Consider the following 13,321-nt stretch of genomic DNA (forward strand, 5'->3'; position numbering starts at 1 on the left):
TATTAAGTAGTTAAGTTCAAACAACTACATAAATATTTATATCATAGTAACTTTGGAAGAAAAAATATTTTAAATATTTTTTAAAAAATGTTTTATTTTATTCTTAAATGTTGTGTTTTAATTTCATTCTTATTTTTATTTCCTTCTTAAAATGGCACACAAATTGAAAGAAAAAAATAATTCTTTTATTTTTTTCTTGAACCTTGGACTCAGATGGTTCACTATCAGGCTTATTTCCTGTCCTACACTGTTTTTCATGTGTTATTTGATTCTTAACACAGCAGCTGTGGAAAATCCAGCTTAGCAAAGGAACATCATCAGAAGGAATGTAACATATTCTAATGCTAAAACTGAACCACCTTGAGCTAGTAGTAGCATGTGCAGTGTTTGACAGATGTCAAGTACAGTTAGCCCTCCATATCTGTGGGTTCCACATCTGTGGATTCAACTCACTGTGGATTGAAAATACTTGGGAAAAAAATTCATCTGTACTGAACACGTACAGACTTTTTTCCTTGTTATTATTCCCTAAATGATACAATGTAACAACTATTTACATAGTATTTACATCATATTAGGTATTACAAATAATTTAGGGATTATTTAAAGTATACAGGAGTATGTGCAAAGGTTATATGCACGTACTACGCCATTTTATATAAGGGACTTGAGCATCTTCGGATTTTGGTTTCCAAGTAAGGTCCTAGAACCAATCCCCTGCAGATACTGAGTGATGACTGTGTAGTGCTGTTTACTTCGAGAAGTTAAAATATCCCATGGCATACCTATTAATTTTCTGTGGCACCCTGGAGCTCCTTAACACATAGTTTGAGATTCATGGATCTTGGCAATTTGGTAGTCATTTAAGATTTGACAGCAATGTAGAAGATAGTTTTTAGGGTAGATTGGATGTATGATTAAAGGGCTTTATACGTGGTCAGGAAGCTAGGGGATGAGGTTAGAAGGCTTACATATGGTCAGGAAGCTAGAGGATGAGAGCCTGGAAGATAATAAAGTAGGGGATGGATTTAGGAAGTGGAATTGGTAAGATAGTAACTCCTAGTTTTGCCTTGGTTAACTAGGTAAATAAATGGTAAATAACCTGAGCCAGGGAAGACAGAAACACATAAATTTATTTGGAGATATGAGTTTGAAACTGTTTACAGTGGGAATGTCATGACTGGAGCTTTTAGTTTACACAAATTAAAAATTATGTGAGTTCAGCCAAAAGAAAAAAGAAATAATAATTTAAATAAGGCTGTATTCTGCTATTTTGTATCATGAATATATACCAGCAATCCTTAGACTTTTTGGCTTTGGGAGCCCTTATACTCTTAAAAATAGTTTATTTATGTGGGTTATATTTATCAGTTTTTTCTATACTAAAAGTTAAAATTGAGAAGTTTTAAAAGTTTATTAATTCATTTACAAATGAACTCAATTACATGTTAACATAAATAACATTTTTAATGAAAATTAACTATATTTTCCAAAACATATGGTCTAACTAAAACATTTTTAGTTAGAAGGGTGGTATGATTTTGAAGTTTTGCAAATCTCTTTAATGTCTGACTTAACAGACTCTGAAAACCTATACTGAATACTCAAGAGAGAATGAGAGCAAAAAAGACTAATTAAATCTTAGTAATATAATGAAAATTGCTGTGACCATTCAGACCTTCTTTGGAAGGGTCTCGGAAACCCTCTGGTGTCTGTAGACCACACCTTGAGAACTACTAGTATGTATCATGGAATAAGCATGAGATGGGAAATTTGGCTTTTAGTCTCTCATTGGTCCCAGTTCCCACCTGCGCCTCTCATCTTTTACATATCCTGGAAAGATTGTGGTATTATGTAGTAAGTTAGTATGTGTTCTTGAAAAACTTCATGTTCTTCAAAATTGCATAGTAAGAAAAACAATGGTGATTTATCAGGAAAAGTAGGGTTGGGAACCTGTGCGTCTCACATGGTTTCAGTCAGGTGTTGGCTGGGTAGTAGTCATTGAAGGCTCAGCTGGGTTGGACTTCCAAAATGTCTCACTCAAATGAGTGCCAGGAGATGTTGGCTGTTGGCTGGGAGCTGAGGTGGAAGTTGACCGGAATAGCTACCAGTGGCTTCTCCAGCATGGTCGTGTCCAGGCAGTAAGACTTCTTACATGACAGTCCAGGCCTCTAAAAGTGAGTGTCCAGTAGACAAGGTGAAAGCAGCATTGCCTCTTATTATTTGGCCTTGGAAGTCTCACATAGCTAGTGCCACTTCTGTTGCTCTCTGTTGGTCAGAACAGTCATAGGCTTGCGCAGATCAGGGGGATGTAGACCCATCTCTTAGTAGGAGCAGTGTCAAAAAATTTGTGAAATGCTTTGAAACTCGCACAAATCCTAGTAGAAGTTCAAGTACAGTTGACTGGTATTTGTACCCAACAGTGCAGTCAGATATCCTTTGCAGCCTTAAACTTAAGGATGGTACTTTCTCTTTTGATAGGTAGGTCCCTGAGCTCTCCAGTAGAGACTAGTATTATCAAAATTAAAGTCTAATCCAGGATATACCCTGCTTCATCAGTGTCTTTTTTTTTGTTTGTTTGTTTTCTCAATCTTTTATGCTTCAGCAGAAGAGGATGTGTTTTTTTGTTTTTTTTTTTGAAGAGGATGTGTCTTTGAAACTTCCTTCATCCGCACTTGCACCTCCATCAGATGGCTTAATGTTATGGAAAACCATATATATATATATAATTTATTTATTTATATTTATTATTTATTTATTTATATTTATATATATATTATTTTTTATTTATTTTAAATTTTATTTTGTCGATATACATTGTGGCTGATTATTGTTGCCCATCACCAAAACCCCCCTGTCTCCCCCCTCCCCCCCTCCCCACCACCAATGTCCCCTCTGTTTGCTTGTTGTATCAGAAAACCATATTTTTAAGTACCACCTGCAGGCTTTTCAGCTTCTTTTAAAGCTTGTCAGGGGGCTGAACCCGTGGCTCACTCGGGAGAGTGCGGCTCTGGGAGCGCAGTGGCGTGCCGAGGCCGCAGGTTCAGATCCTGTATAGGGATGGCCGGTGCGCTCACTGGCTGAGCGCGGTGCAGGCAACACCAAGCCAAGGGTTCCGATCTCCTTATCAGTCACAAAAAAAACAAACAAACAAACAAAAAAAGCTTGTCATGTACTTCTAAAGCTTTTTCTTTATTGTGAGAAAGTGTGTTCCTGCATGCTGCTTTGTTTTACAGAAAACCTGAACTCACTGGCAGAAATCACATATAAGGCAGTGTGATTTTTCTGTGTTAAACTGATAGGTTCCCCTGTTTACCAGCCATGAATGAGTTACAAAGTAAGTGTAGCAGAACAGAATATATATTTTTTGATATAGAGTGGCTCCCTTAATTATATTCTTCCCTTACTATATATTATTAAACATTACGTATGCATATTAGTGTTTATGGGTATTTGTATATATGTAACTTCACCCAGAAATACTGTAAATACCTATAAATGTATAATTTTACACAAATGAAACGATTTCATGTTGGTGAATGATATTATATCACAGTTTTTCGTGGAGCACTTAACAATTGAGATATATATATCATCTTTTAAGATTATATTAATAATGATATGTAATGCTTATTGATGCTTATTTTTTTCTCAGTCTCTGTGACTTACGGCTTTTTACATAGATTCATTACTTTTTATTTTCCCATTGATTTGGTGGGCTAAATACAATTATCATTCCTCTTTTATAGTAGAGAAACAGTTTAAATAACTAATTCAGTGTCATACAGCTAGTATGTGGTGGAGCAGTGATTTATTCTCAGACCTGATGAATGTGTCATAATTTTTTAATTAGTCCCCTAATGATAAAGATTTAGGTTATTTTCAGTTTTTTACTGTATTGATAATAAGGCTCCAGTGAATATCCATGTACCTCCACCTTTGTCTACTTCTGTCATTTTTCATTAGGCTAAATTTCTAGGGATGAGATTATTCATTAAAACTTTTTAAGGGATTAAGATTTTAATTTGTGTTTTGAACTTGAAATATTATAAAACAATCAGTTTGGTATGATTTTGTGGGAAGACATTTAACATGAATTAATTATTTTACTTCTGTTTTTTTGCCTTGGTAGACAACTACTCCTCTTAAGGAAAAACCAGCAGCTTCTCTGAATAATACTTGTGGTACATTTGAGTCCGTAGTTCTCTACAACAGAGTGGCTGTGCAAGGAGACATGGTTCGTGAATTAAAAGCCAAAAAGGCAGCGAAGGAAGATATAGATGCTGCTGTAAAGCAACTTTTGGCTTTGAAAGCTGAATATAAGGAGAAAACCGGCCAGGAATATAAACCTGGACATCCTCCTGCAGTAGTACAGGATATTTCTTCCAAATCATCAGCAAGTATCCTGGAAAGTCAATCTCTGTATGATGAAGTTACTGCACAAGGGGAGGTGGTTCGTAAGCTGAAAGCTGATAAAGCCCCTAAGGTCAGTATGCTGAACTGAGGCAAGCACATGCTTTGAAATTGCTTAGGTAGTCTCATCATCTTATAAAACAAATTGTCTATAGACTGTTTGCTCAAATATTTTGACACAACAATCAACATTTACTGATACCTGCTGTGTGCTAAGCTCTGGAAATACAAATAAGAAGCAGTTCACAGTCTTAGTGGGGGTGAGCTGGGGAAGAAACATACAAAGTAACTGTAATCCTGTGTGATATGTATAAATTGCTGGGAGAAGTGTTTGTGGTCATAAGTGGCAGGGAAGGAGGAAGCAATTCATAAAGAATATCTATAGTAGTCCTGAAGTAGAAGAAACCCTTTATGGGTGAACAAAGTTTAGAGGAAGGTGACGTTAAGCATAGAACTGTGGTTCTCAAGCTGTGTTATGCATCAGAGTTACTGAAGGGCTTGCTAAAAAACAGATTGCTGGGCCCCAGCCCTCGGCTTTCAGCTTCAGTAGGTCCAGAGTGTGCAGAGAAGATGCATTTCTAAAAAGTTGTTCAGGTGATGGTGTTGTGATCGGCCCAGGGATCATGCTTTGAGAATCAGCAAAGGCAGAGAGGTAGGCAGGTACAGGGTGTTTTCAGGGAATAATGAATGGTTGTCAAGAGGTTTTTGACCAATTCCCTTCATAGGGGAACCTGCAAATGATACTAAACTTTGGTTGAAGTATAAATTTTATCCTTGTTTTAGTGGGTCCTCAGGCAAAACATTTAGCCAAGTGGGTTGTATCACCTAGTATGGAATGGGATTACTTGGTGTAAGAGACAAAAAGGGAATGGCGTCTGTGATAGAGGAAGACCATGTTTGATAGTGAAGATACATAGTTATATTCAGACAACAGCATAGTTCTAAAATATGATCAAATAACAGTGCTGGGACTGGATGCCAAAAATTGTAGAATCGGGTTGTCCACAAACTCAGAGAGGTGTGGTGCACCACTGGACTTGATGGAATGTGGCCGGAAGGGATTTGTTCAAAATGTGATCAGGAAATCTCCTGTCCTGTCAGGGTCTTGGGGCTTAGGCTGAGAGTAACTTGAGGCTGCAAGTTCCTCATCTCATTGGCACATTGCTGGCATCTGACTGGAAACCATGCCACCTACAGTGCTTTCATTCACGAACATTTGGTCTCTGGTGAGGAGAGAAAATGCTTTGGAGAGATTTGGGGGTTTTGCCCCAAGTGTTACTATTTTTCTGTCCATTTTGAAGTGTGAGAAATCTTTTCTCCTTTCTCTTTACTCTTCACTCTTTAGTGAGCCTGTTGAGATCCTGCAGAGCCATGATTATCTAAAATAGCTTTGTTTCAAGGAATAAAGGCTGCTGGATGGTTTGGTTTAGGATATAAATCCGTGATGTTTCCTGCCCTGTGGTGATGTTGGTAGCGTTCTGTGCTCTGCATGGTGGACACTAACTATGGACCCCTTTCTAGGTGTAATTTGAGGGAAAGAGCTTTGGTTTTCAAATTTCTTCAGTCTGACTAGACTACATTGAGATTCTGTGTCGATTCTTGGTTAGCTAAGTAACAGCAGCAGCCATTATAATTGGAGTGACAGTCAGCCACATCTCCCATCCATCCTGTTTCATGCTCTCATGATGTTAACACTGTCGAGGTTATGACAAATCAGCCTATGGGTAAAATAATTTAAATTTCTTTGATAATTGGGCAGGTGCTTTTACCAGGTATTTCGATGCTGGTAAATGTGACACTGAAATAAATCTGACTTCAGTTTAATTTAACCTACATTTATTGAATGCCTACTATGTACCATATTTGTGTTTCAAAATACAGCTTATATTTTTTCTCTAATTACCAACAGTAGTAAGTAGTACTCTCTTCTGTTGTAGAGAGCCAACACAATTAATGGGACTGGAACTCATATTTAGCCTACACCTGACACTGTGTAGTACACACTTTTTAATCTTCACAACAGGCATGCCCAGTAATATTGAAAGATGAATCCTTTTCCTGCAGGCTTGTTGTAGTAAGTAATGAGAAACTGTGGATGTGAGATAACATCCCAAAGTTTGCAAAGCCTGGATTTTGGCTCACTCCCACATTGTTACCCATTAGAGGTGGCGGCAGTGGGGCATCTCATTGTAAGCACCATTTATGGTTTTATTATTATTTATTAAGCAAGTCTGTGCTTGTTTACTTTAATAATTTGTCTAAGCCTCCTAATCATTTCATTTTCTATAAAAAGTAGTTGTCTTACCATGTCATGTTTAGTGGTAAGGAAGGCTGAAGTTTTAAAGTTACTGGTTTCAATTAGACTTTTCTTGCTCTCTTTGTTGTTGTTGTTTTCCCCATTTTTCTGCTTTAGGATCAGATGGGTGCTTCTGTGAAATAACTTTTAAGCATAAAGGCCAGGTATAAGAAAGAGATAGGCAAGGAATAAAAACCTGGAAGTCCACCTTTAAGTCCACTTTCTCATCCTTTTCCCCTTGCTCAGTAGGTTGCTGAATTAAAATAGTAGATGAAGCAAATATAGTGGGAGGTACATAAAAGCGACTATTCCAAACATATAATAATACTGAATATTAAGTTACTTAAAAAATTAGTCACTTTTCAGATTTTAAATATTAACTTCTAAAGTTCTAAAGTTGTAATTTAAAAAAAGAATTTTGATTTTGAACAGATTTCACTAATGTGAAATATAAATGAGTGCAGTTGTTTGAAGATGAAATTATAATATTGCTTGAAATGGGAGCCAAAAAACGGTAATGACCTTATTAAACATGACAGTTTAGTCTCTAAGGCATGGTTAACAAACTGTGGCCTGCAGGCTAAATGTGGCTTCCACCTGTTTTTGGTAAATGTGATTTTACTGAAACCCAGCCACACCCAGTAGTTTACATATTGTCTATGGCTATTTTCATGGTAAAGCTGCAGAGGTAAGTAGTTGCAAGAGAGACAAAGTCTAAAACATGAGGGGTCTTCAAAAAGTTCATAGGAAGATTTGTATTCTTTTAATTCCATTTTTCCATGAACTTTTTAAAGTACCCTCGTATTTACCATCTACCCCTTTACAGAAAAAGTTTGCTGACCTCTATCCTAGAGGAGAGAGTTTTGAGGACCTTTATATTTAATAATTTTTTTTAATTGAAATAATAAGTGGCAGCAAAATCAAATGATTATTACATTAATTAAAAGTAATTCACAGTTGTTTTGTTACTAATGTTCTCTTTTTGTCAAATCCAATTTATGGGGAGGGTGGTGCTGAAAACCGTTTAATTCTGAACTTGCAGCATTTTAATTCATAGCACTTTGTATTTTATGCCCCAAGTAATTCATCTGATATATTGATATATTTTGCCAATATTTTCTTTTCTTTTCTTTTCTTTGAAGCTGCCTGGTACAGGGATCTGAACCCCTTGACCTTGGTGTTATAACACCTACTCTTTTATTTTTTACCCCGTTGTTTTTGTTTTTGAAATCTAAATCATAGCTTGACAGGAGAGGAAACACATCACTGTACCCCTTTTGTCCAGTTAACAGGTAGTTCTAGAAAACCACTACCCTGTACTCCCACCAAAATAGATTTAAGAATACTCAGGCCAAAAAATACAAATGTAGAGGAGAAACTAAGAAACAAACCCATTATTTCACTTGGTGATTTTTGAGATTCTTGTTTGTAATTTGTGTGCAGTGGGTTTCTGCTATATCTGTATTTGGTACTTAATACAAACTTGCTTTTGATCTAAACAAGCATAAATACATCGTATAGAAGATTGTGGTTCAAGACACTTCACAAGACTTCAGCTCAGGAATCTTCTAGGAAAATCTAAGGAATTTGTATTAATCGATTTGTGTCAGAGAGAAGTAGCGGGTAAGTTTTGATTTAGGTAAATGAATCAGCCCATTTGAAAAGCAACAGAGCATGTGTTCTGGGCTCTGCACCATGCTATATTGGCTCGCAGGATCGGGGTTCAGTAATTGGGCTATTTCTTACAGGTTTAGGTATTTAAGTTAAACACAGATTTCTAATCAGATGATTTTTTAAAAAATGCCTCTTTTTAAAAACCTGCGAGCTTTTAGTTCACTAAATTTCCCAGCACACTTTAAAAAATATAATGTAAATCATCAACATTCCCCCTTCCTCAGCTAGAAGGATTTCCTGTTCTTCACCTTCCACCCCAACAAGTGAAAATTTCTGCTTTGGGGAGTAATTATTACTGGTGTGTGTAGGTAGTTTTCTCAGATGTGCTAGTAAGGACAAAGATGAGTAAACAGTAATAAAGTTGGAAAAAATAAAATTTGAAAAATGTTTTTTGGAAAAGTTTTTTCATTGAGAATAGAAGAAGTGTCTAGGTCATTTTGAAAGGTTTTGTTCTTATTTTAAATTTATAAAGTTTTAAGATTTTCCTTATATTAAAGTTTCCTCCTATATCTACAGAGAAATGTTTCCATCTACTGCAAAAATAGCTGTTTGAGTACTTTTCATTCTAAATGTAACCAGGTTGAGTTCTCTTCTATTCTCTCCATTTTTTTTACCTCCCAGTTTTCAATCATAATTTTTAAAAAATAATTTATTTTATTTATTGAATCAAAATCGATTATACATATTTTGGGGGTTGAACATTGAGATATGTTGATTAAATCAGTATTACTAGCATATATATTGTTACAAATCGTAATTACTCTTTATGCCCCTTGTCCAATCTCTCCCCCCCCCCCCAATTGAATTGCCCTAGATTTCTTCTCTCCTTCTGAAAGAATAATGGTTACTCTGTTAACTTGTTGCCTAGATGATCTGTCCAATGCTGAGAGATGTGATCAGGTCCCCCACTATTATCATAGAGCAGATGCTTCTTCTGTTACTCTGAAATGGGTTTTGTTTAAAGAGACATCCTCTTCTTTTCTTTGTCTCTACTGGTGACTCTTCTTGTGTGAATGCACTCCAGTGGTTGGCGGACCATCTGCGTGGTGGCTGTGGTGTCGAGCCGCTTTTGCAGCAGCCATGGTTATTGTGGGGCTATGGTGGGCCACCCATGTGGGGTTGCTGTTTTTGGCATGCTCCTTGGCACTGGTAGTATGCCTGGTTGTGGGGTGTGTTTGGTCCCCTTCTCCATGCCTCTGGTCCGTGGGCAGAGCCCAAGGCACTGGCGCCATGTGTGTGGTTGTGGGAGAGGGGTCCAGTCCCCTTCTTCATACCCTGGGTCCCCAGGTGGGCTCCTAGGTGCTGGCATGTTGTGCCTGGTTGTGGGAGGGAGGTCCGGTCCCCATCACCATGCCCCAGTTCCTTGGGTGGGCTCCGAGGTGCTGGCATGGTGTGCCTGGTTGTGGGAGGGTGGTCCAGTCCCCTTCTCCATGCCTCGGGACCATGGGCAGGCCCTGAGGTGCTGACTTGGTGTGCCTGGTTGTGGGAGAGAGGTCCAGTCCCCTTCTCCATGCTCCAGGTCCCCAGGTGGGCTCTGAGGTTCTGACATGTTGTGCCTGGTTGTGGGAGGGTGGTCTGTTCCCTGACTCCATACCCTGGGCCCCTGGATGTGCCCCAAGGCGCTGGCTCAGTGTGCCTGGTTGTGGGAGGGTGGTCCGATCCCCTTCTCCATGCCCTGGGTCACTGGGTGGGGCCCAAGGTGCTGGTGTGGTGTGCCTGGTTGTGGGAGAGAGATCCAGTCTCCTTCTCCATGCCTCAGGTCCCCGGGTGGGCCCTGAAGCGCTGACTCTGTGCCTGGTTGTGGGAGAGAGGTCCATTCCCCTTCTCCTTGCCTCTGGTCCACAGGCAGGCCCCAAGGTGCTGGCATGGTGTGCCTGGTTGTGGGAGGGTGGTCCAGTCCCCTTCTCCATGCCCCAGGGCCATGGGTGGGCCCCCAGGCCTGGCTTGGTGTGCCTGGTTGTGGGAGAGAGGTCCAGTCCCCTTCTCCATACCTCAGGTCCCTGGGCAGGCCCTGAGGCACTGGTGCAGTGTGCCTGGTTGTGGGAGAGAGTTCCAGTCCCCAACCCCATACCCCAGGTTCCTGGGTGGGCCCCAAGGCGCTGGCTCAGTGTGCCTGGTTGTGGGAGAGAGGTCCAGTCCCCTTCTTCATGCCCTGGGTCCGCCGGTGGGCTCCGAGGTGCTGGCATGGTGTGCCTGGTTGTGGGAGGGGGGTCCAGGCCTCTTCTCTATGCTTCAGGTCCCCAGGCTGGCCCCAATGCACTGGTACAGTTTGCCTGGAAGTGGGAGTGGGGTCTGGTCCCCAGATCCAAACTTCCAGTTCCCTGGCAGGCCCCAAGGCGCTGCTGTGCCTGGCCCGGAACTAATTTTTTGTCCTTTGTTTCTAAAATGTGGTAACTTCCTGTGGGAACAGTATTTGAGCTCTATGGTTGAGCTAAATTGCTGCTTTGCTGCTTTTTCCCTAGGGAAGGCTTTTTGTGCAGCTCAGGGTTTAATGGTTGACCTTCTAGGTACTTCTGGCTCTCCAGAGACCCGGTGGATCTGTGTTCTGTAGAATCTCTGATCTGGGCCTGAGTTTTTTCATCAAACTGCACCCCATGCAATTCTGTATTCCCGACCAGTCTCCTCTGAGTGGTCCTGTGCTGTTTGGGGAGCAGATCAGCTGTCCTTGCTGTGCCCCCAGTGTTCCCCTGGTGGGCCTGTCTCTCCCACCACCCGTGCTGCAAACACTTCCCATGGGATGGGCCATGCATGGGCCGGTCCCTTTTGATGACTCACCGGCTTCTGAATGGCTCCCTTTTTTCAGTTGTTCTGGCTCCTTACTCCTGCATGGGTCCACGTGAACCCTATTAGTGGTCTTGCTGTCCTGGGGCCGCCAAGGCCCTCTTCTCCCCTGCTGCCTCCAAGTAACTCCATCTGAAGTGCACAGCTGCGGCTTCTGCCGTCTCCTGCTCCATGCGCTCATCAGCTCAAGCCTTAAAGCACCCGCGGCCCGAGATGCTCAAAGCAGCTTTTTCTTTCTCACATCGTAGTTTCTCCTGCCTTCATGAACTCCGTAGGTCTCTCCTCTTCTTCGTAGGTCTCTCCTCTTCTTCCCCTGAGCTCCAGCGGCCCCGGCTTGGCTGATGTTAACATTTTTATAGCTGTAAATTGGTTGATTTGTGGGAGAGAGTGACGCTGTGGACCGTCTATTCCGCCATCTTGATTGGATCTCCCTCAGTCATAATTTTAGGATCACTTCTTCTTATCTCAAATTCCTATTTTAAACCTTTACTGAAGTCTTTTATGTCAGTCTACGTCAACAATTAATGAAAACTTTTGATGTTTGTATTGGCATATGTTAGATAAGTTTAAAACAGTCTTTGTTCATTAAGAACTTAAAATCTGTTAACAAGTACTCTTTAAACTTCTGTTATTGTATAATATTGTGCTTAATAGTACACCATCCAATTTCCCTTTGTAAATGCCTTTTAATCCAGAAACCTAGAGTATTGAGAGAGATTATTGTCCCCCTTCCTTCAGTTCTGCTTTATGTATTCTAACAAATGTATTCAAAGTAAGACTCAGATCTCTTTCGAAAAGCATTTCTCACAGCCTGTTAGTAGGATTAAAATGCACATTTAATATCCTCTCTAATGTTGTGCAAACCATAGTGGTCAAGATCCCAGCCTTTGTAATAAACCCTACGTTCAAATACCGGCTCTACCACTAGAGCTAGAGAAACTTTGGGCAAGGTACTTAATCTTTGTAAGTTTTACTTCTTCCTTCTGTAGAGTACAGATAAAGGTTATTTTGAGAGTTAAATAAGATAATCCATGTAAAGCACTCAGCATAGTATCTGCCACAAAGTAAATATGCCATAAAATGAGTGTTTATTATATTATCAATTCTAATTCTCTCAAAAATCTTTAGGTACCTTCTAAATTATCAGGGAGAATTTTATCATGATTAGTATAATTTTACTTTTTGAGAAATAACAACCTGAATAGATTACTTAGTTATCTAGAATATCCCATTTTCATATATATATATTGTATAAAATATATATAATTTTACTCTAGAGTACCTCATTCAATAATGAAGTAGTTTGCCCACTTTAATTTTCTCTTTTGTAATATTTTAAATTGTAATTTTACTACAAACAAGTGTTTTTTCTATGTGAAAAGTATGCCATCTGACTTCAAATTCTGGTAAATACCTGCTTATATTGTAAAATGGAACTTCTTTCAAATAGTCTTTTTCTAGAAATGATTGCAAGGATATCTCAACTTTTTTTTCCGTTTTCATTCTTTTAGCTGATGGAAGTTTCTTTTTTTCTTGATTCTTGTATGTCTGATTAATTATGCCATTTTTCTTAGGCTGAGGTGGAATCTGCTGTGAAAACTCTAAAAACAGAATATAAACAAGAGTCAGGTCAGGGTACAAATCAGACACTCTACCCTCATCTTCTCTTTGTGCATTTTCTCCTGCAACTTTTACTCCCTCTGTCTGGTGCCCAGTGTGACAGACTCTAAGTCAATAGGCAGAACAACATTAAATCAAAAAGTGGCTGGACAAGGACATGCGATTTGCTTTCTCATAGGTGGACATTCTTTGAAGGTGTACCACTGCTTTCATGCATTCCTAGGACCCCCATTTGAGTGTTCTCCCTGGCTTCTATTGAGTTTCACTTAGCTATCTGGAGCACTGTTGGAAGGTGGCTGTAAAAATTGGATAGGTTAGTTTGGGGGCACTTTTCTCTCTCTGTTTTCACTGATGCCTTGGTGTTCCAGTGGTGTGTTGGTTTGTGATTAGATGGTACCACCATGTGAGGTAAAACAAAATGTCCAGCTGGGGTCCTTTGCCTGTGTTGCTGTCTTTCGCTGCTAAAGTCACAAGTGTCTCAGGTGGGCTGAGTGTGTCATTCTTTTTCATTATGATTGTGTTGAAGTATCAGAGGTT

At 39.7% G+C, this 13,321-nt stretch overlaps 1 protein-coding gene across 1 annotated transcript in view; it reads left to right on the forward strand.

The window, feature by feature from the left end:
* Nucleotides 1-13,321, forward strand: part of EPRS1 (glutamyl-prolyl-tRNA synthetase 1) — an 83,298-nt gene that overhangs the window by 34,776 nt on the left and 35,201 nt on the right. Inside the window, exon 18 of the mRNA XM_063114299.1 lies at nucleotides 4,133-4,486. Within this exon, the coding sequence (XP_062970369.1) occupies nucleotides 4,133-4,486 (354 nt within the window). The remainder of the gene's footprint in view (nucleotides 1-4,132; nucleotides 4,487-13,321) is intronic.

This window comes from Cynocephalus volans, chromosome 11 (assembly GCF_027409185.1).
Source record: "Cynocephalus volans isolate mCynVol1 chromosome 11, mCynVol1.pri, whole genome shotgun sequence".
In the NCBI taxonomy this organism is placed as follows: domain Eukaryota; kingdom Metazoa; phylum Chordata; class Mammalia; order Dermoptera; family Cynocephalidae; genus Cynocephalus; species Cynocephalus volans.